Consider the following 23,281-nt stretch of genomic DNA (forward strand, 5'->3'; position numbering starts at 1 on the left):
CTGACATGGGGCTTCCCTGGTGGCTCAGATGGTAAAGAATCTGCCTGTAATGCAGGAGACCCGAGTTTGATCCCTGGGTCAGGAAGATACCCAGAAGGGAATGGCAACCCACTCCAGTATTCTTGGCTGGAGAATTCCATGGACAGAGGAGCCTGGTGGGCTATAGTCCATAGGATCACAAAGAGTTGGACACGGCTGAGCGACTAACACACACGTCAGTCATGAACTAACACACGTTACTGACATAGACTCATGGATTCTGTAGGCTCAGAAACATTGACCATAAGGTAGCAAAGACATCTCCCCTACCACCTCTTCTTTTGCCCTGCTTGCCTAAAGTGTTTGACTTTGGAAAGACAGTATGGACTTTTCTGTTTGTGGAGGGGATACGCTGACAGCAGCAGAGGTTTCCAGACCTGAGTGCTGGAAATGAGAAGACCAGACGTTGAGAGAGACTCTAGTCCTTAGTATCAGATCCTCAAACCTGATTGTCTTTCGTGCTGTGTTCCAGTTCTCCCAAGAACAAGTGCTCCCCATGGGGAGGCCCTGCAGACATGGCCTTCAGTGGCTTATGTGTGAACCCAAAAAAGTCCTTTGCTATTGAATGAATCTCCTGTTCTGTGAAGTCTCTTTGCCTTGACTTGCCCATTGTCCACTTTGTATGGAGGAAGTCCTGAAGTGCTTGGATTTTGTTAAACCTGACTACAAAAGTGCTTTTATTGCTTGGACTTCTGAGACCAAAAAGGAGTGAAATTGAATGCTTCATTTAGACAAAAATTCTGTGACTTTGATCAAAGAAAAATCCTTAAAGTATTTCCAGCGTGGTTACCAAAGTCTTGAGAAACACATATCTTGATAAAGATTTGATATTGATATTTGACTTTTAAATTTTTTAATTAGGGAAAAGTCCCCAAAGCTAAATAACTTCTGTAATAACTTAGAAATTTGGGCCCAGTGGGCATTTCCTTTCTCAGCCTTCAGGGAATCAGCCTAATCTTACGCATGGTTTCTGTCTTAGGGCTTTTAGTGTTGCTGCAGTGGTTAACGGGGACCAGTTGGGATTTATTTAACCTCACTCTAATTGTTAAATATTTTTGAGGCAATTTATTTGGAAAGAATGACAGACATGAAACTATTTTTATAAATATTACTCTGAAAAACTAAATCTTACTAGAAAATGTTACACAAATTGAAATTTGAACCTCTTGAAGAAGTAATTTTGCATTTCCATTACCTCAAGAAAGCTGGGAATATTTAGGAAATGGGTGAATTGTTTTTCAAAGGGCAAGAAAATTAGGGCAGCTCTGTCTAGAGTTTGATTAGACGGGTCAGGATGTTAGAAGCTAGACGCAGCCTATAAATCTACATTAGTGTGGAGAAAAGAGAGACCCAGGAAGGTGGGTCAGATTAATCTCAGTGGATTATGTGTAACATAGTACATGTGGAAAATGATGGTCTTTAAAAAGGCTTATTTGATATCGTGGCTAGCTTGGGCAAGTTATTTAACTTCTCTGACATTGAGCTCCTCATTTGTGAAATGGAAGTAATATTTTGGGGTGGGGGGTATTTACTCTGAATCAGGCACCTTCCTACTACCTGTAGGTAGACTTTAAAAGTCTCCTCAGCCTGATTCCTTATTGCTTAAAAGCTGCTTTATTCTGGAAGGTAAGCAGTGGACAATTAAATACCGTTACTGAATGCCATGGAAAATCCTTATCTTTCAAGCGGTCTTATTACACATTTCAGAATATTGTTTTACGGGTGCGTGCTCAGTCATGTCCGACTCTTTGCAACCCCCATGGACTGTATGTAGCCCACCAGGCTTCTCTGTCCTGGAGTGGGGGAGTGGGTTGCCATTTCCTCCTCCAGAGAATCTTCCCGACTCAGGGATTGAACCCACGTCTTCTGCATTGGCAGGCGGATTCTCTACCACTGAGCCACCCGGGAAGCCCATTGTTCTACATAAGTGCTCTCTAAAAACACTTAAGTCTTCTCGGAAACCTCTAGCTCACAGAATGAAGTGAATCGCTGCAGTAGGGGAGTCTGCGAGCTGGTGAAGCAGTGAGGATCCTGTGATTGCAAACAGTTTCCCCTGTAAATCTTGTCTTAACAGGTGGTTCCATCAAGGCCCTAATCCCTACAGCGGAGCCCAGGACTGGCTTTATTCAGGCAGCTACTGGGACAGAAACTACTTCAATTTGCCTGACATTTATTAAAATGTAGACAAGTTGGGGCGTTTTGACTCATCTGCAGATAAGTCTTAAACCTATGTTTTAAAATTTTCTTCCTTGGTTTCTACTCATCTTTTTAAAAAAAAAACAGAAAACACCCTCTCATGATAACTTGCACTTCACCCAACAGAAGTGGGGTATAGGGTGATACCAGTGATGAAAGTCTTAGGAAAAATGGGTAATTCTGCTATACGGTCGTGCTTCTTTGGAATACTATTTTATACAGAGGTATGGGAAACTGCTGGCGAATATGCTTTTGATGGTTGCTGTTGCCATATTTACCGAAGGTTTATACCTAAATGTAACTTTAGCTTTATGGAATTATATAGTAACCCAAATCAAGTTATTTTGAATATTTTTATGCTGTCATGCTTGAATGTTTTAGATTTAACTTTGAAATGTTTAAAATTCTCCTATACAAGGTTTATATGCTCAAATATAGAGAAGGTGTATGTCATTTTGTAAAGACTACATTGAAAAGATGACTTTTCTTTACACTAATCCTCTCAATTTTGCCCCCTCCCATCCCTAAAAAGAAAAAAAAAATGCCTGAATGTTCGGAAGAGACATTCCTAATTTGAAAATTCAAAACTGGAAAAGGTATTTCATTTGCTTATTTAGTACTCTGAATTTACTTTTACAATTTTCTATAATTAATGTCATTAGAATTAAAAGGTGTTTGGATTGTATGTTTGAAAATATGTATAAAACCTAGCAATTCACAAAAATATCATAGAAATAGAGGTTTTAGGCACCATCATTACATAATGACAAACCTTTTTAAATGCTTCAACTTCCAGTGGCAAATGCCATCAGAGAAACTCAGTTGTATTCATGTATTATAAATATCAAACTATATAAAAGAAGGTCTTGTGCATTTCAGGTTTTCAAGGCACCTGTGTACTTAAGATATGTACGGAGACCTACTGTACAGTAGCTTTGCCCCTTTAATTGGGGTACATTAATCATACGGTATTTATCTACCCAACCCCAGGCTGAGATTTTGCTCCTAGGGGCCTTAGGTAACTGCCAGTAAGTTATTTCAATGGCTGTCTCAAAGTTAACAAGTGTTATAATGAAATAATCTACCTGATGCTAATAAAGGCTTTAGAATGTTCTAAACAGTGTGGTTTCATTTATGATTTCAAATATACTCATAATTGCAATTCATGTGATCCTAAATTGTCGAGAGTGTCCTTACAAAGAAGTCCCTGTGGTGCCAGAGTTCGCACTGTCTTCTGGATAAGTACAGTAGAAGAGTAAGGTGCCACTCTATTCACTCGGTGTGAATGCCAGATAGGGAGTGAATAACTGGAAAACCTTGCTAGAAAACTGCTCGAGTGGAAACATTTTTTTTTACAGTGTGTACTTAAGACCTGGTTATGTTGTTTGTATACCCCCTAAGTTACAAAATAAGCAAGACGACAAGGTTTTATGTTTGCATGAAGTTTATTGATATAGTACGCTTGGTGGCAGACTCCACCTTGAACGTCGACTCAAACAATGTCATTTTCGGCATCTGTTAGGAATAATGTAAACAGTGAATTGTTTACTCATACAGCTGAACATGTAAAATGAGTGGATGATCAGAAATGCAAGTTCTGTGCTCCTGCTCTGCTAAGCTCATAACTGATGTTACCTGTGCATGTGCACTAAAATATCCTGGCACCTCGTCCTCACGACAGCCACTGGGACAGTTCTACTGGAAGGCTGCAAAGGGTGTGAGGAAGGAAATGTCCTAAGGTGTTCTGAAAACAGTGCCTCCTTAAATATGGTCATCATGCCACTTGAACGTGCCTCTAATTGACATCGAGCTCCTGGGGTTCAGCTGCTGTCTTTGTTCTGGTTCCCCCCTGAACTCTTAATCCCATCTTTTCATTTGGGAGGCAGGTTCCCTCTTCCCATCTGACTTCACCTTAAGGGTCTCTTGTCTCTTCTTTCCTGCCTGTGGGCTCCTTGCATGGCCAGCTCCTCCTAGGCACACGTCCGTGTACACTGGGACCTGAACACCCCCTCTAATAGACGAGGGCCTGGATCAATACCTCTGTGCTCACATCGGGGAGGAGAGACTGATGCTATATGTGGTAATAAGTACTGGTTGAAGAAAAATGTACTGATTTCTGAGGATAAAACTATCTACGGTTAACGCTGCTTTTTTAGCTCTCTAATGTGTCTCCACCGTCTCTGTTCTGCTCTGAGTGTGTACAAGGGAGCACACTTACCACATGGACCGAGTGCTCCTAAGTGTGCTCCCTCTAGAACTGCTCAACTTGCTCCTCCCCGCCCTTTAAACCTACCAACTAGATTAAAAATGTCTCATAAGACTGTCTTTTTGTGACTCCATCCCTTTGGCATCTTCTGCAGGGCTAGACACAGGACTAGGTTTTCACAGGTAAATGAGTTGGTTGGTGCATGTTTTAGACACCAGAGCTTTGGTGAGCATCTCTGGTGCTGTGCGCCTGCCACGCACCAAGTAGTAACTGGGCGTCAGGGAGATATGCACTCAACTCACTGTCTTAAAATACCTTTGTCTACAGGTCAACAAATCAAATTGCTGAGAACGCACACAAACATGTTAAGGCCCGGGTGCGTGAGGAGAATTTACCTGCCGGTTTTAAGTTTCTGCTCTGCGAACATGGGCAGTGGTCACGATTATTTCTCCAGCAATACCGTAACTTCCAAAGGGAGAACGTTTGTCACCAGATCCTGAACCTTTTTTGGCTACATCTTCTACCGGGAAAGCAACAGAAAGAAAAACTGGGCTTTTTGGTCTGGGCACATCTTGTCCACTTGTAGGAGGACTAGCATTCTGGGGGCTGGGGACTTGTTTCTGGAATTTCTGATCTGCAGGAAGAGCAATGGGCACCTGCACTGCAGCATATCTCTTCACGGCCTCTGACTGGGAGACAACAGCATGTCCAGGAACAGGCTTCCAATCCTGTGCTTCCTGAACATTTGAGCCCACTAAAATAAAAGGCGGGGCACTGGTCTTCTTGCTGTCGTCCATCATCACATAAGTTGGAGAAGTAACTTTCGGTGGATGCTGCAGAAACTGTGGATCCTTAGGATTAGAAAGATAGAGGGTTGCATGGGGGAAAGGTGCAGGTGGCGGCGATGGGCGGCTTTGTTGGTTCATGTCAGTTAGACAGTAAAGGGTCCACATGTTAGAATATAGTGGTGGCTGTCCTGCTTCGCTTGCTGCTATGGCTACAAAAAAAAAAATTTGCAGGCGTTAAAGGTTTGGTCTCTGTATCAAGCGCTATGCACAGAAATGTCTTAAATTTTTTTTTTTTTACATATAAACAAACAGCTGTAGTAATATGTGCCATAAAGCATGCTATAGAGAGGGCTAAATTGTGTTTGGTAATGTGAAAGAAGAGAAAGTCTCTACAGTTGGAAAATGAGAACAGTGTTTTGATAGCAAGTGGCGGGGACACTAGGGTTGTGGCTGAGGAGCAGTCTCATTCTAAGCTGCTGTTTCCAGGAACTTTAGGCCTGGCTTCTCCAGGGTCCTCAGGAAATGAAGAGTCAGCACTTCCAGCTCCACCAAAATAATCAACTGAAGAGCATGTGAAGCCACTGGAAAAAGTGTTAATGCATCTGCAGAGTGATTCTTCTCTTTACGGAAGAAATCGGCGCTCAGCACTAGATGGCATCTTTTGATCACATGATCAGGTATCTCGGGCCCTTCTCAGGCACCGTCGTCGCCCTCCAGTTTGTCACCACACACAAAACATCACATAATCTAAGCGTAAGCACTACTCGGGCTTAGGCGAGACTTGAAATTATAGGTACTAGGTGGCAGTAGAAGGCTGCATGTTCTCACAGTGGCTCTTTAACAGAAAAAAAAAAAAAAAACAAGGTCTTGGGGTGCCATCCATTCACTTCCACCAAGGATGCTATCATGTCAGGTTAGAGTTGCCTTCTTGAAGCCAGTGCTGCTGTGGAGAACTGAGTCCCAGAAGATGGGACAGAAGAGTAACACAAAGCCTTTGTGCAGCTTTTTTCCTTCCTTCTACGCACGTGATTAAGCTACATTTTCCTGAAACTGATCCCTCTGGAAGCTAATTATCGGGAAGATAAGCACAAGCGAAGTCATCAGGTGTCTGTGAAATACCTTTAGTGCTTTGGAAGCAGTTAAGCCACTTGAGAACAGTAACTTGGGATGAAGTGCTTCCTAGGCCACAAGTGTAATGCCAGCCCCCACAGGCTACGCTCCAACACTGCCCCCTGCCTTTCCAGCTGTGCAGAGTCCCTGTCACACTGCCAGACAATTTAATCTCTAAACACCTGCTGTGGTAACACCTCTTTATCACTGACTCTGGTAAGAGTCGTGATTGAGAGAGCTTCTGCAGAAGGAATGGGGGGGTGTTGGTCCCTGCACATCCCACCTACCTAAAGGGAGAAGGGTCGCTGCACTCGTCTGGATGAAGTAGGCGGGCGGGTGGACCAAAGGCCATTAACCAGACCGAGATGGTGCATCTGTGTCACAGGAGCGCGGTAGTGATAGTTCAGCAGCCAAGCAAGCAGGTTGATTTAGGCCCCTGTTAATGATGGAAGCCAGCCAGCCAGCCTTGACATGTCCATCCTTCCTGCTGCCGCTACCACCCCATTCCCCTGGAGGACAGAACTTCACCTTGACCTTTCCCCTCTCCATCCAGCTATGAAGGTGCTCCCTCTGCTGCAGGAAGCCCCTGGCAAGATGGCAGTGCTCAACCGGCCCCCCAGACCAGCTTGCAGAGCTCTCTTCCCTCAGCGCGAAAGCAGTCAAACACACCACCATTTCTTCCATGTTTCCAATGCCACCACCTAGGTAAATAAGTTGTTGTAATTCGCTTTTACGTTCACGAGTGAGAAATTTCAAACCAACACCCCATGATTAGAGTTTTGCAGTAGCAGCATCCAGATCACATGAACACGTTTGTGCCTGACAACAGGCTCTAACATCTTTCGCGACATGGTATGTCCAAACAACAGAAGAGCACTCGATGACCAAACTTTGAGGCCAAGCGGTGGTGATGTCACTTTAAAATCACTCATCTCATGAGAGTAAAATCTCAAATACAACAAAGCCTTTATTTAAATAGGTTTGGCATTTTCAGTACTATTGAAAGGTAAGACTTCTGACCAGTCTGCAGGGAGCCTACCTAGATGGTCACCTGAAATAGAGATGTCACCAGAAGTATAGTTTTTAATTTTGTAAGTAATTTTCTTACCTGGCTCCATCAAACCTCGTTGGAAGGTGCTGCTTCCCATTCTGGTCCCTCTGGTTCATAAAGACCTTCTGGAACAGGAGGTTGGGGGCCACTAGATGATCTTACGGACCCTGAGCGCGTGGGTTTGACCTCCGTCTCCTGGGACGCAGGGTTTTCCCCAGACTCCTGCCCAGCACTGCCAGGGGCCAGTGCAAAGATCTCCACTTCAAGGCGCATAGATTTCTCAGAGCTCACTGCTTTGGTAGAGCCGTCTGCCTCCACATGGACTGAGGAGTCATACTTTGTACTCTCCAACTGCACAAATTTTGCGGAACCCACAGATTTTTCAGACCCACCTGAGGCTGTCTTGCCTACTACAAGTATGGGACTGTGTGGTGGTGACTGCTCCTTGCCTTTAAGACGAGCAACGTGATCAGAGAAGGGGATAACTATTTGTTCTGGTAACTGCTCAACATAAGTAACTCCTTCGATTACAGGCTCATCATTATAGATAGAGGCTATGTGCATGGTGGATGTCACCTCAATGTCAGCCTGCAAAGGGACCTCAGAAGCACGGTCACAAGCAGGAGGTTCTTGTTCACCCTGCAAGGGGAATGAGGAAGCCGTTGCTGATTCAGCCTTATTGCCCACACGCACATGGACAGATTTTTCGCTCACAACCTGCTCTGCTACCATCTTCCCAGAACACACACTAGGAGTGGCCACCACGTTCTCTTCAGCAGCCTTCGAGCTCAGCATCTCCTCGGAAATACCAGGCATACTTGTTGCCACATCCACCATTAAAATTTCAGATTGATCAGAATGAACAGATGGAACATTACCTAACATCTGGGCAGCAAACTGGGCGGGGTCCGCAGGGACATAGGCAAACTGGGAAGTGACAGCTGCTGGCAATGGTGACGATGGTGGGGTGGCATTCTTAGGGGTGGTCGGTTTGGATGGACCCCGGAGTGCTTCACTTGTGTCCTCAGCCTCTGAGGACAGGTCGGCATGCACTGATGGGAACTGAGTGGTTTTGTTGCTGAACTGCAGTGCTGCTATGTTATCCTCCTCTGTGTCCGTTGATTTTTCCATCCTTTTAGGTTCTAGGGAAATGGTAGATGTTTTTTCTGGCTCTTTCACACATTCTGCTTTCTTCTCTTGTGCCATTCCTTCCGACCATTTCTCCACTAAAAATGAAGGTCAAATGAGTTAAAAAGTACATAGTCCTCAAAAGAGGAATTTTAAAGGAAGCATAGGTTGAGCATACCAAAGTCGTCATGTACACAACCTTGAAAGTTTTGTTTCACTCTCCAACATCTGTAACTTAAGTGTGGGCAGTGAAACTCTCCTGTCCTTATTTACTGAAGAGAGACTTCAGTTCATTACCTTAGAAATAAGGGAGTACTTAAGTAGCACAGCAACAAAAGCTCATAATCAGATACCACCTTCAGCTGGATCATAACTCTGCCTAAAACTCAGCTGAAAACATCCCTGAAAAAAATCTCCTGATCCAAACTTCCACAGAAAACTGGGGAAAGAAAAAAACATTTCATAACTTAAATGAAACACATGCTGTCAAATTAAAAGGCATTCTTTAAGAAACTGGTATATAAAGTTCAATTTACTAAGCTATAAAACTGGGCTACTATGGCATACTTTTACAGTAGAAATGTCATGCATTCTTATCTAAACATGCTAGCACCTGCTAGCGAGGCGGGCTGATGCAGCCGAAGCACTGACCCAGACGAGAGCAGCAGAAAGAGCTCTGGAAGGGGGCCTCAGCGAGTCCTTGGAGGGGAAGAAAATAACCATGGTTCACAAGGTCAAGTCAACTGGTGACAGACGGAAACTCCCAGAGCTCGAAAACTGCTATAATGTCAGTTTCTGCACTCAACCTGTGCTTGTCACTCACGTTTGTCTAACCACCTGAGTCACAACTCAAACGTTTTCACATCTGCCTACTTACTCAGGATTACCTCTTTGGGGAAGCATTTCCCTGATGTCATGAAATCAGCAAGAAAAGTTAAATTTGCCTCAGGAGAATATATTTGCTTCAAGTCAAAACTTTGGAAACGTGTCTTCATGGTAAAGAAGTCGGTGCTTGGGGTTTAAGTCCTGGCCCTGAGAGTGTTCTCCCTCAGCCCCTTCTCCCACACTCTTGCTCCTCCCGCTGGGGGCAGCCTGCTGTTTCTCACCGATGATGCCAGGGGGACTCGCTTAACCAGGTGGTCTTTTCTCACTGTTCTGTGGGTCATCCACGGCAGCTGATCTCTGCTTTGTATCTGTGGTCAGTCTTGAGCCAGTGTTTCTGCCTCTCCCCCAGTGGTAGGAAGGAGCCCTCTATTTGGTGTTGACATAGGACTCCTCTCTAGCCTTCTATCTTGCTTCCATCTTTCACAAAGGGCCTATGAGTGTGAACTTCCTGTGTCTGGAGTCCCAGACTCTTCCAGCCGGACACCCAAGCCCACCCTTAGGACAAGGTCAGGACGCCCACTGCTAAAGGAACTTGAGGCCTGTAGTGCAGTGAAGGTAGGAGAGCCACCATGAAACCCAAGCCCACTCCTCTCTAGACTCACCTACCCACTGTACGCCAGCAACTCTCTTTTCCCTCATGGGGACTTCCCATCCCAAAGCTGGCAGTGATTTATTTACCATGAGCATTCTTAAGAACACAACCAGCTTTGGGATTGGATCACTGAAGTCCATAGATCGCCTGCATGGGACCCATCTGAAATGTCACAGGAATTCAGCAACTGTGGGAAGGCCATGTGCCCTTTTAAAACAGCTTATCATTCCTGAAAAATCTAAGACTAATCCTTACACTTCGTATTTTTGCCTTTGGAAGCCCCCTATCAATCACCATTCCGGAAAGGTAAGTGTTAGTAGCTCACAGTCGTGTCTGACTCTTTGTGACCTCATGGACTGTAGCCCACTGGGCTCCTCTGTCCATGGAATGCTTGAGGCAAGAATATTGGAGTGAGAAAGGTAAAGCATTATATAATTATGAATAATGACAACTCATCAGAGCATTTATGACATTGCTGCCTTCCCTACAACTTTTCATAGTAAAGTACTGGATCTCAGTCCTAACCGAATAGATTTAATGGCCAAGCCAATGGTTCTTGAGTCTTTATAGAGATTAAATGGAATCACTCACCTAAAAGTTACTCTATAAACTATAAATCATATAAATGGGGAAAGAATAAATCAACATCTAGTTAAAAAGTTTTGAAATATCAAATTAAAAATTATAAACCTATCTTTAAATCAGCTTTGATTAAAATTAGTTGGCTGTTTCTTAATCTGGTGATAAGATGCAGGGTGTTTTTCCCCATTTATACCATATATCTATATATATATACACACACATATATATGTCATATATTTCATCCCATTGAGATCAAATGCCTTAAGCTGTAATAATGGTTTTGAAATGTAAAGCACTCGATTAACCACTGGGTTTTGCTTAGAATACATAAGAGAATGTTAACAAATATATACATATGAGTTATCATACATATATCACTTAAATTTATATTGAGTTTCTGTTTATCTATTACTACAAAAGGTAAAGAGCTTCTCTCTAATGTTTTAAAGGTCTGTTTAACAGTTCCAAAGATTGCTGACTTGTAACCTTAGCTTTTGTCTGCCTGAGAATGTATTCTGCTTTCATTTTTAAAGGATGTATTCATTGAATATATATATTCATTCTAGGTTGGCAGCTTTTGGCTTTCAGCACTTTAGAGATGTCATTTCATTGTCTTTTGGCTTCTATAGTTTCTGTTAAGAATCAGCTATTTGTCCGATTATTCTCCTGAAAGTAATATGCCTTTTTACCCTTCCTGTTCTCATGATTTTGTCTCTTTCAGCAACTTGACTGTGATGTACTGAGGTGTGGTTTTCTTTGTACTTATTCTGCTGTGGGTTCAAACTTTTTGAATCTGTATGTTGATGTCTTTCAGTCAGCCTTAGATAATTCTCGGGCACTTTTTCATCTACTTTCTTTTCTCCTCCTTTGACTCTAATTACACATTTTTCCCTCCTTTTGATCATGTCCCACATGTATCTTACACTCTGTCCTCTTGTTTTTCTTCTTGCTTCAATTTGAGTATTTTCTACTACCCTGTTTTTTAGTTTCTAATTTTGTCTTTTGCTAGTAAAGCTATTTAATAAAAATTTAATTTGAAGTTACAGAATAACCATTTGTTGTTGTTGTTGTTTTTAGAGCCTTACTCTGTTGAAGTTCTCCAGCTTTTCATCCATGCTATCTTTTAATTATTTTCTTCTAAATGGTGTTGATCTTGTTCTAATAATGGCAAATATGATCCTCCTGAGACTTAACTTTATATTTTGTCAAAGTAGGTACATTACACTTTGTTCTTATTTCAAGCACATTGTCCTTATTCCCAGGCTGTGATGTTCCTGGGGTCTCAACTGAATTGCCAGTTTCCAGAAGTCTCTTCATTTTGGCTGAGTCCAAACCCCAAAGCCTCCCCACAACACTATACCACTTGTGAAAATCCTACTTAGCTTTCAGTCTTCCAGCAGCTCTTCTCTGCTAAGCTTTCTCAAACCTTAGAAGTTGGCAAAATAACCAAAGAGAGTATCTTTGCAGATTTTTGGGAAACGCTTCTCTGCAAATGCCTCCTCTCTGGTGCTGTCACCTAGATCCCAGCCCCATCAGTAGCTCCAAACTCTGCTGCTCTGTTTTCTCTTCCTGGAGTGACTTCTAGTCTCTGCTTAGTCTCTTTTCCTGCACATGAATTTGGAAAATGCTACCATAGTGAATATGGGACTCGAGTTTTGTGAACTTCTGTGGCTGAGCTCTGGCTCTGACGCACACACTGTGCTTTCCTGCTGCCTCTTAGTTACTTAGGTAGAAGCGTAACACATGCTACCTGGGTGCTGGTCTCTGACTCCACTGTACTTACTACTCACGCTGCTTCTTTGTGGAAAGTGTGGCCTGTGTGCTTATTTCACTAAAGGACTGAGAGATTCTTCATAATTTGATTGTCTTAGCAATTAAGGACTAGTTGACAGTATTTTAGTCCTAGCTTGGACATTTTGCACTTAGCTCTCTGTGGGGTTGAGTCACTTCACTTTTCCCATCTGGATTACTTGCTAGTCAGGACTCTGAGACGTCTAAACACATTTGGACCCACGAAAAGCCAGAGAGACCATAGGAAACAATATTCTCCCAGGCCTATCTGAGAAAGACTCTCCAGTATTTCTAATCCAGCACATCAAATGCAGTTAGTTTATTCAGCCAATATTTACTGAGGTCTGATCATGACAGTGTAGGATCTGAATGTGGCATGTGGCGTGCTAAATGCAGCACCAGGCTCCCAGTGAGCTGCCCACTGAGGCTCCAAGGAGCATCATTCCTCCAGACAGCACAAGAATGCAGAGAACACGCCACCTGCTTGGGTCTCAGGGGATTCAGAACTTCTGCCTACCTTCCTTACCACCAGTTTCAGCCTCAGCTAGCACTTTTCACACACCACAGTCCCACTGTCAAGAAGGACTTTCTATTTCCTCTCCTATGCAGCAGGAAATGGCCTTCAAGCCTGTCTTTTTTTCCTGCCTCCTCTATGGTTTATCTAAAGTAAAAACTTGATTTAACATTAGGTCTTAAAACTCCTTTGAAAATTCCAAGAAAATCTCTCAACAAAAACAGGCTCCTGTACAACTCCAAAGTGTTAGCTTTTTTATTATGAACCGAGTAATGGATTCTTTGCTGCAGACTGTATCTGCCTTTTCCCTAAAGCAAATTAATGCTTTAATGGGTAGAGATCAACAGAGTAAATAGGAAAAAATAGAGGTAATCTAAACCCAGGATATACTAATTTATTTATCTTTTAGAAATATACCTACAAACTAAAGAGTTGGGACTGACAGGGAAGCTATCAAAGTGTCTGGCCAGCAGAGTCAGATACTTAGCTTATAAGGCCCAGGATGGTCTTGCTTCTTATACTGACCTCTCCTTGTGTTCCTGACCTCATCTGGTTTGCTGTCCTGGCTTGCATGGTTTTCCTTATCTGTTTCTCAGTCCAGCGTTCTCTCTTAATCCTGACCCTGTACTTCTGTCCCTAGTCTTGACAATCTGACCCCAATTCTCGACTATATCTTTTTTTCCCCGTGATTTATTTGCCATCTTTAGTATAGACTGATCCCCAAATACTTAGTCTTACCACAGCATTAAAACATGAAGGACCTAAGCCCCACTCCCAACAACATCACCAGATAATCATTCCAGCTTTTTAACTTAATGTAATTCTTACCTTGGTACAAATTACCACCCTGCCTAGGCAAACACACAATTTCAAGAAATTAAAGACTCCTGACACAATACTCATCCCTGTTTAGGAAATCAGTATAGCCTTAACTTGAAAAATTTGCCCAGAAAAGTAGAGCGAATACCAGAGCCTCATAAAATTTGGTATGGACAGTCCTGAAATAGAGATTCCTCTTTTGTTTAATAAAGGTGGATAAGCTACAAGTATGTGTAATGAATTCTATAAGGCATAAAGATAGAATTGGGCTTAAGAAACTGGAGACATTATTATATCTAATATGAATACATGAGATAATATTTAAGGGTACACATAACTACTGTGATGCTACATAAAAATTGAAATTGGGCTCAGTGATCAGCAGCAGTTCGTGACTATAATTACTACTCTATGGCCACACCAAGAACGTCTGACCAGAATCAGTTAGAATAGTTAACAGGCTAACTTAGTTGGGGACCTTGGTGGCCTAGGCCTTGATTCTTCCAAAGCAGTGGCTATTTCCTGCCTCTGTTGGAAGCCAAGACAGGAATAACATCGGAAACTAGACTCAATTAGGCTTAGGAGGATGGAAGGTGCCACTCTGATGGAGAGACCACTGCCCTCTTCACGGAGTGGTGGAAAGGTCAGAATTAGTACAATCTGGGCTGTAGGCTCCATACAAGAAGCTGACAGGAGGAAGAAGTGAAAAGTGGGAGATAATGTGGGAAAAGAGAACTGAGATTTCGCTCCAAGTTCAAAAATTAAAGTTTTTTCTAGAGGAATGTTACTGGTGTGTTACTCTGTCTATTGTGGAAAGAGAGTCATACTACTAGGAAAATCTTTATGCTACTAAGAAGATCTAAGTTTAGATCCCAACTCTACCAAATAGTATTTTAGAAACTTACATGTTACCAACTCACTCCCAAGCATTACATTTCTCTTGAGTAAAACTGTGGTATGTCACCTATTTTATACAATTGTCTTAATTAACAAAAATACTGTTTTGCCTAGGACAAAACAGGTAGTCAATAAATTCTATTCTCCTTTTTTCCTAGATATACTAAGTGGCAGAACTTGACACAACTGTTTTGCCTTAAAATAGTGCCTGAGTTTCTTAAGTCCCCTCAATGACTCATGCAGATTAGTGAAGAAATTCTCCTGAGAAGACTGAGAAATAAAAATGCTTTCACTGTTTCATACAGTAATGAGACCTATTTAATCAAATGGCAGAAAAGTCAAGAGGATCCAAAAGAGGGTTTTACATGAGCAGCTTTGGGAATGAGCACACATAGTTGAAATATTTGCCAGAATGAAGGCTGGATAGAAGCAGGCTCTGTAAAATGGGAGAAAAGATGAGAAATGACAGAACTGAGAAAAGTTTGCTCCCATATCTGGTTCTTTTCTCTCCATTACCTGACTGCGTGAAATTCTGAAGGCGGTGGGGCCATAGGTAAACAGTACTGGTCCTATGACAAGGCCTACCAACAGTGGGGCTCCTTCTAGGAAAAATCCCAGATTGAAGTGTTTGAATCAAATGGTCTGTGCAAGACATACTTATCTCAATACTTTCCATGCATACAAGTAGCTTGGTAGTAATGCTGCTGGGCAGCAAACTAACCAGTTTGGAAATAACTTTGGGGGATACATCTGGTATCTGGGAGATAAGTGGACACCAGTGCATTAGGGATGGCAATTTAGCTCTTGCCCACATCATTAAGTCTTAATAACTGGTGCTGTCTTTTTTTAAATAGAGGTATAGTTGATTTACAACGTGGTGTTAATTTCTGCTGTACAGCAAAGTGATTGAGTTACATACATACATACTTTTATATTCTTTTCCATTATGGCTTATCACAGAATACTGAATATACTTCCCTGTATAGGACCTTCTTGTTAATCCATTCTATATATAATAATGAAGAAGTCCATTAAGAAGCCATTTGGGATGACAATAAAAGGCAGACATCGATCCTGGGCTGTAACACTGAACTCTTATTATATTTTCTGGTCATACCTTTGTGTTACGTTCCCCCGCTCTCTGGTAAACTAGAATAAGAAACATCTGTTTCTGCTCTGCTGTCTAAGGAGCAATCTGTCTCTACAGCCATACTGTGAGCTTGCTTTCAGGATTATCTGTATGTGCTCTTGTCAATTTCCTTGATATTTATAGTTTCAAGAAGAGAAAGAGCAGTGTTTCTTACCCCTTACCTCCATCAGAAGTACAGCTGCTCCGTTAGTTCAGTCTGTTTATTTTGAACCTGAGAGTCAAAGATGTTAATCCCTGCTGGACCAAAATCCATTCCTTTAGTCCACATCCTAAATTGAATGGTGGATAAACTCTTCAGTAAACAAGTTAGTCTCAAGGGCTACCACTTAGTTACCTGCCACCATAAAGATTCACTGACTTTATCACCATTCTCAAACATAGCCAGCCTGCACAGCCAGTCCTCTCAAACAGCTCCTGGTATAAACTAGTACAAAGGCCACAATAACTTTACCTGCTGTCCCTCCTCCAGATCTTCCTGACCGGGGGATCGAACCTGTGTCTCTTACATTGCCTGCATTGGCAGGCAGGTTCTTTACCACTGGTGCCACCTGGAAGCCCCAAGGTTATAAGCAAATCCCAGACCTATTTCCCATGGTAAGAGGAGAATGCCATCAGGACCCTGCAGGGAAGCAGCCAGACTAGACAATAAAACGTTCCTATTTGAGTGGCAACTCACTCCCCTACCCTGTGAAATGCTGACTCTTGATATTCCTAATCTTGTTTTCTGTTTTGGGTGTCTCTTTCACTGTAGGTCCAAGCCCTCAGATTTTTGCATTTTCCTAGGTTTTATCCCTAATTTCTCCCTATCTTGGCTAAGTTATCTATTAACATCAGTAGCAGAGAATAAACATGGATGTAACTCACTGATCCTACCTTTTTTCTCTTTGGTCATTCCAAAATGTTGGTCAGCCAACGGAGCATTATTTAGTTATTGCTCACATTTATTGTAAGTCACCATTTTCTCCACAGAATTCTTCCAAAAGCTTTTTCTTACAATTATTTTAGACATGTGTGCCTGTTCTTGGGATTCTTGGGACTCTCTTGCTCATATTGCTCTTTCCAAATGTTCATCATGTAAACTTTGCCTTTTACACTTTTCCCCTTCTGACTTCCTCCCTGTTCATGCATCCTCAGTTTCATTGTTATGTTCACATAAGACAGACATTTACACACATATACATAGAACAACTCTTTCCCCTAAGCAGAGATATACAGTCTTACATCGCAGACACAGGCCAGAGACCACTTAATATGAAAAATGTATCTGAACTTTCTATGAAAAGTATGTTTATGACACCTAATTGCTGCCCTGTCCTACAGGGCATCATGGGGAGGGGAAAAACAAGGGTGACTAACCTTTTCTATTAAAATAGTCTTCCGAGAAGAGTTTATACATAACATTCCTAGGTAATGTGTCTCATTATAATTTGAGTCTTTACCACTACAAAATTCAGTTCAAAGATGGCATATTGGAAAGGGTTTACACACCCTTCCTTCTAGATCTCATGGTACCAACAAAAGTTGAGAGTTTCCTGCAAAGTGTCAGATTTAAAAAAACTGATTCAGTAATAAAAATAAAGTATCAATGTGACTAAACATCAGTGTAATTACAGATAATATTTGTAATATTTGTATCATTCTTAAGTTTGAGCACACGTTAGGCATGATACAGTAATTCATAACTAGGTTTTTATGAAACTATTACTACTTATGGTACTTACCTTTAATCTGATGAAACTGTTTAACCAGATCTTTTATATCCAGACAAGAATGTCCTGAAGAAATAACAGGAAATGAGATATATAAAATTCCCAATTTAAAATGCTTTCTTGTTCAAAGCAACAAATGTATAATCTAAAGCAGTAACAAACCTTCTCTAAAGAGAATAAGTTCTCTGAAATAAACTGCTGCGAACTGGGTGATGTTTGGTGGATTGGTTTTGAGTATGGCTCTGCTCACTCCCTCAAGCAGAGTCTTGAGGCCATAAGGTACGACAAGTCTGGTCTTTGAAGAAATCATGCTGGCAGGATGTCTGTAATCTCAACTACAATGAAGAAAAACAGTCTTATAAATAGTATGGAAGTTTATTATTGAAAATGTTATGAGTTAACTATAGTTTCTAAGAATCTATTCTAAATTAATTAACCTACTAAAATTAGTAGTTTTAGTGCAGATCTCTAGGTATTTATTCAAAGAAAACTGACTAATGTTTAATGGTAGTTTGAAAAATAAACAAAGAACCATGCTACAAACAACTTGTCATGTGCAGATGAGCAATCGAGTACTGTTAAATCCATGGGAAAAGCCCTGCAGCAACTCCAGGATGATACTAAAAACAAAGAACAAAAACCAGACAAAACCTGCTTTTACAAAATTCAGTAAGTATTTTGTGCAGCAGAATTTCAAGAAAGATAAATTAAGCTTATTTATCTGTGCCTAAGAAACATCCTTCCAAACCACATGGGAACTGGCTTTTCTGTACATTCATCAAATAGAGTTATTACAAAGTAAATTTCTACAAGAAAATATTTTCCCCTCCCTTTCCTAAGAATATCCCCAGACACACCGATCATCCTTATTTAAGCTTTGTTTTTAAAATTAGAGTAGCTACTTGTGGTATTATACCACCCACCACCATCCATACCTCTTTTCTATCTTCCCTTAACCTCTACCCTAGTTCTCCTCTCTCCCTTCTCTTGGCTTTCTGGATTTCAAGTGGTACCAAGGGCACTGCATAGCCTTTACTGTAACTCTAAGCTGCAGAGGTTGCTACCCTAAACTGTCAGTGTGTGTGTGTGTGTTTTGCTTCATTCTAAAAACATTTAAGGCTTATAAATACTCATAAAGAACAAAATAAAATATTTAAGGAACTCAGTTCAGTAGTTAAGAGGAAAATTATGGTAGGAGAAAAAGGATTAAGCCACAGGTAACTCCAATACTTTGGCCACCTCATGCGACGAGCTGACTCACTGGAAAAGACTCTGATGCTGGGAGGGATTGGGGGTGGGAGGAGACGGGGAAGACAGAGAATGAGATGGCTGGATGGCATCACCAACTCGATGGACATGAGTTTGAGTGAACTCCGGGAGTTGGTGATGGACATGGAGGCCTGGCGTGCTGTGATTTATGGGGTCGCAAAGAGTCGGACACAACTGAGCGACTGAACTGAACTGAAAGTTAGTATCCCAATACAAACCTTAGATCCTACACTAGAGATGGACTGTCAGATCAGCCTTCTGAATTACCAAGAAGCCATCACATAATAAACAGTTAAATGATTCAGGTTTCCTGAGATTAAAAAACAAATCAGATGCTTGGGAGAATCACAGCTATTCTGGGCACTGAGTCCCAGGAGAAATTTCTCCTATGGGTCCTCATAAGGAGAACAGTGTAATCATGAACCAGGTCCTCAACAAATCTCTATAGTAAATAGAATAATGAGTTTCATAGGGCTAAGTGACACAGCTCAGTTATAGCCATTATACAAGGGGCCAGCCTCTAATAAACAGCAACTAATGTGGCATATTGGAGAAGGAAATGGCAACCCACTCTAGTGTTCTTGCCTGGAGAATCCCAAGGATGGCAGAGCCTGGTGGGCTGCCGTCTATGGGGTCACATAGAGTCGGAGACGACTGAAGTGACTTAGCAGCGGAAGCAACGTGGCATAGCGAAATGCTGAATACTTAAACATACCTCTTCCTAAAGGTCAGGGGAAAAAAAAATGTTTTGGCCAAAACAAAATCTTTGAGAACATAATTAAGGATACTGTATTCAAGCCCCTAATGAAAACTAACTTTAAGAGTTTCATCCAACGGGAACTTCACTGAATTAAACCATCTTTAAAATAACCAGGAGTGCACCTCTGGCAGGCCCACATGCTGAATGTTAAGGGACACAGGTAGTGATTAAACGGATGAAACATGTACATTTCATGTGTATGTATTTTTTAAAGTATATCCTGTGCACCCCAGTGTGAGCCGAGTAGACAGGTCATGTCTTCAAAGTGGCTAACCAGGAACCCCGACAGCTAACTGTAGTCAGCACTTGGTGCTACCAACTGTGAGGAGCGCCCCCTCAAACGTGCGGGGATATTTAGTGCCCCAGGACCAAGCATTGTGCGTCCTGCAATGCAGTGCCTTACAAAGAATCGTCCTGAAGGTGAGAAATGACCGTGTCACCGATCGTACCTACGTCACCGGGTAATGTCACACATCGACTGTTGAGGGTTGTGTAAAATGACAGCTTTTTAGTTTTCCCCAAACTTCTATTTGACAAATACTTGTCTAAAACCAACAAATTTTACAACCCCGACCCCCCCCCCCGCCACTCCCCCGCCAGAGGAGTAACGCCTGAGCAGGAACGGCGCCTTTGGCTGAAGATGCGAGTAGGGGGCTTCGGAGCCACAGGAAACGTCAAGGGTACCCACCACTGGGTGTGCGTTTGGTTGGTTCGGTGGAAAGGGCAGAGAGACCTGGCAGAGCAGGCGTCCCGATTCCACACCGACTACTTCGGCGGCGGCGGACCCGCCGACCCGGACCCCGGACCCCCAAGTCCGCCCACCGCCTCACTGGCGGATGTGGGCCCGCCCGTCCCCGCCGGCCTCCCACTCTCCCGACGCTGGAGGAACCTTCCAGCAACCACACCGCGCTCCAGAGGCCTAGAGGGCCCAACTGCCGCCAAGCCGCGAGCGGGTGGGGGCGGGGGGGTGGTCTCTCCTCCAGACTCGCCCCACCTTCTCCTCTCCGGCTACGCTCTACCGAGCTTCCTCTGTGCCCCCTTGCCGGCGGCTCCTGGAGGAGACGGCGCTCCGGCAGGGGCTTTTATACCCCTGGGACGTCAGGCTTGTGTCACAAAGCCCCGCCCCCTCTGAGGCGCTGACCGGGCGCGGAAGGAGGCGGGAGTTTGGCGGCTGCAGCCAATGGGGAGCCGAGACAGACAAAGGGCGGAACTCCACGGAGCAGGGAGGGGTGCTTTGCCTTTTCAAGCAGAATACAAAGGGGCATAGGAAATGGGCGTCTCCACGCCGTAACAGGCTCTCCGTTTTGGGTCTAGCTTCGAAGAAAACAGATTTACGGCAGTTTTGTCTTGCTGTCACTGCACACTACTTTCCCCCCGTCCCCCTTATTCTGTTGCTCTCTACTCACCTTTTTGAAGAAAAATTCTGCCGCGGTACACCACACCCACTGGTACCATAGGATGCCCCACAGCAGTCCTCTCAAGAAACGTGCCTGCTGAAGGAGAATTTGGCGTCGATCCTGAATCTCCCTGTTTCTCCTAATTCCGAATCGTGCAATACTTCAGGCATGGTATATCCTTCGCAAACCATACCATCAGTTGCAGGCCTCAAGTCCATAAGGACTGTGTGTCACTTTAGCTCCCCTGTACCCAAGTAAAACTGACTCCTTCAAAATACCCTCGCTGCTTTTTTACCCCATTCGGGCTCTAATATTTGTGCTGGGCATTTAAATACCATTGGAGTCATGATGATCAAATTCCAAGCAGCCTTCGTTGTAGTCCATTTCCACATGTTTAAAAAGCAACAAGAATCACTGTAAATCAACGATTAAATAACATGTATCTGACAAAACTCTCTTTAACTTGAGAAAAAAATGAAGACTACCAGAGCACGTTGCAGTAACAAGCAACGTTAAAACCCTGGCCTACATCTATGCTGCACACACCACTTTCTGAGGATATTAATTCGTCCATTACCTATTACTGAGTGCCTATTATGTGGCAGACAAGCCCCTTCTTATGAAGATTACACTTTAAAAGAAGAAATGCTTTTTTAGTGTGACTTTGAGTGTGATGATAGATCTGCAGGTGGTACAGTTTTTGGTCCTCATCGCTGTCTCCTCGCCCCCCTCCCCCCCCCCCCCCCGACTTTGTAGTGTAAGTAAAAGTGAAATGAAAGTAGACGATTCCTTTCCACTTGTTTAGTTTATAATATATTTAATTATCAAAGGTGTAATGACACTGAGCTAAGAACCCCAAGTACAAACATTAGATATCTCATTTATGGTGACTTTTGGAATGAGGGACATATGCTTATGTCACCTAACCAAACTTGGTCGGTCACCTTGAACACTGATTAAGTGTTATGTACTGTGCTGAGTATCTGCAACACAGAAGTCAAGCCTATATACTTTTTCCACATTTCTGCAATGACTGTTCTGTCCAAGTTCCTCTGAAAAGCAAACTGTTACAGCAAAAGCACCTAACAAATTTTAAAACCTCTATGTGCTGCTTGATTTCTAGAACTCCTAGTGATCTGAAATGGCTTTACAATCTTCTTGTCCTTGTGTTCATCTCTTTCAGTCACTGGGGATCTAACTAAACTACAAACCTACTTTGTTCTCCATTGCTTCCCATCCCTCCCTGCTTCAAATCCTTACTCTACAGAAGTCCACGGTTCTTGCTGTGACCTGTGTAACTATCTCATCTTACCATCTGGTTTCCACTTGATCCACTGGACCTGAAGACACATGCTGTTTGTCACTCTGTGCCTTTGCTCATCAGGTCCAAGGCCTGAGACATCTTTCCCGCTGTCATTTTCACATGACTGAATCTTTCTCCTCCTCTAAAACTCAGCTCAGCAATCTCCTACTTTAGAAAACCAAAGGGTTAGAAGCATTTTTTCCAACAGTCCCATAATATGTATAACTCTGCCATATAGTTGACTCTTCTTTTAGATTTACTACTTACCAAAAGATGATAACCTAGGGCCATCTCTCTCTAATGTATTCTATCTGCATTAGACTTATCCTAGGAGTTTGTTATAAAGGTCTTCCTAAGCCCTACTTCAGTTCAGTTCAGTCACTCAGTCATGTCCGACTCTTTGAGACCCCATGAACTGCAGCACGTCAGACTTCCCTGTCCATCACCAACTCCCAGAGTCTACCCAAACCCATGTCCATTGAGTCGGTGATGCCATCCAACCATCTCATCCTCTGTCATCCCCTCCTCCTCCTGCCTTCAATCTTTCCCAGCATCAAGGTCTTTTCAAATGAGTCAGCTCTCTGCATCAGGTGGCCAAAGTACTGAAGCTTCAGCTTCAACATCAGTCCTTCCAATGAACACCCAGGACTGATCTCCTTTAGGATGGACTGGTTGGATCTCCTTGCAGTCCAAGGGACTCTCAAGTCTTCTCCAACACCACAGTTCAAAAGCATCAATTCTTCAGCACTCAGCTTTCTTTATAGTCCAACTCTCACATCCATACATGACCACGGGAAAAACCATAGACAAGATGGACCTTTGTGGACAAAGTAATCTCTGCTTTTTAATATGCTGTCTAGGTTGGTCATAACTTTCCTTCCAAGGAGTAAGTGTCCTTTAATTTCATGGCTGCAATCACCATCTTCAGTGATTTTAGAGCCCCCCAAATAAAGTCAGCCACTGTTTCCCCATCTATTTGCCATGAAGTGACGAGACCGGATGCCATGATCTTAGTTTTCTGAACGTTGAGCTTTAAACCAACTTTTTCACTCCTCTTTCACTTTCATCAAGAGGCTTCTTCTTCACTTTCTGCCA

General features: G+C 42.8%; 2 protein-coding genes and 1 pseudogene across 11 annotated transcripts in view; 2 read left to right on the plus strand and 1 right to left on the minus strand.

Annotated features, from left to right (window-relative positions):
- OSBPL1A (oxysterol binding protein like 1A) overlaps nt 1-2,326 on the plus strand; it is a 223,554-nt gene extending 221,228 nt beyond the window's left edge. For all 10 annotated transcript variants that reach the window (XM_055417076.2, XM_055417078.2, XM_055417079.2 and 7 more), the window contains one exon: nt 2,114-2,326. In XM_055417076.2, the coding sequence (XP_055273051.2) occupies nt 2,114-2,216 (103 nt within the window). In that variant the 3' untranslated portion in view covers nt 2,217-2,326. The remainder of the gene's footprint in view (nt 1-2,113) is intronic.
- Nucleotides 2,327-3,676: 1,350 nt separating this feature from the next.
- CABYR (calcium binding tyrosine phosphorylation regulated) lies at nt 3,677-20,357 on the minus strand. Its single transcript, XM_088833404.1, is given in 6 exon segments — nt 3,677-5,438; nt 7,448-7,469; nt 7,472-8,616; nt 17,470-17,523; nt 17,620-17,792; nt 20,175-20,357. Coding segments are annotated over 5 exon segments (1,962 nt in total). The 5' UTR covers nt 17,768-17,792; nt 20,175-20,357; the 3' UTR covers nt 3,677-4,845.
- LOC148773553 (uncharacterized) lies at nt 19,914-20,880 on the plus strand (annotated as a pseudogene).
- Nucleotides 20,881-23,281: the final 2,401 nt, after the last annotated feature.

This window comes from Moschus berezovskii, chromosome 28 (assembly GCF_049115385.1).
Source record: "Moschus berezovskii isolate FMDL1 chromosome 28, NW_MosBer_1.0, whole genome shotgun sequence".
Lineage (NCBI taxonomy): Eukaryota > Metazoa > Chordata > Mammalia > Artiodactyla > Moschidae > Moschus > Moschus berezovskii.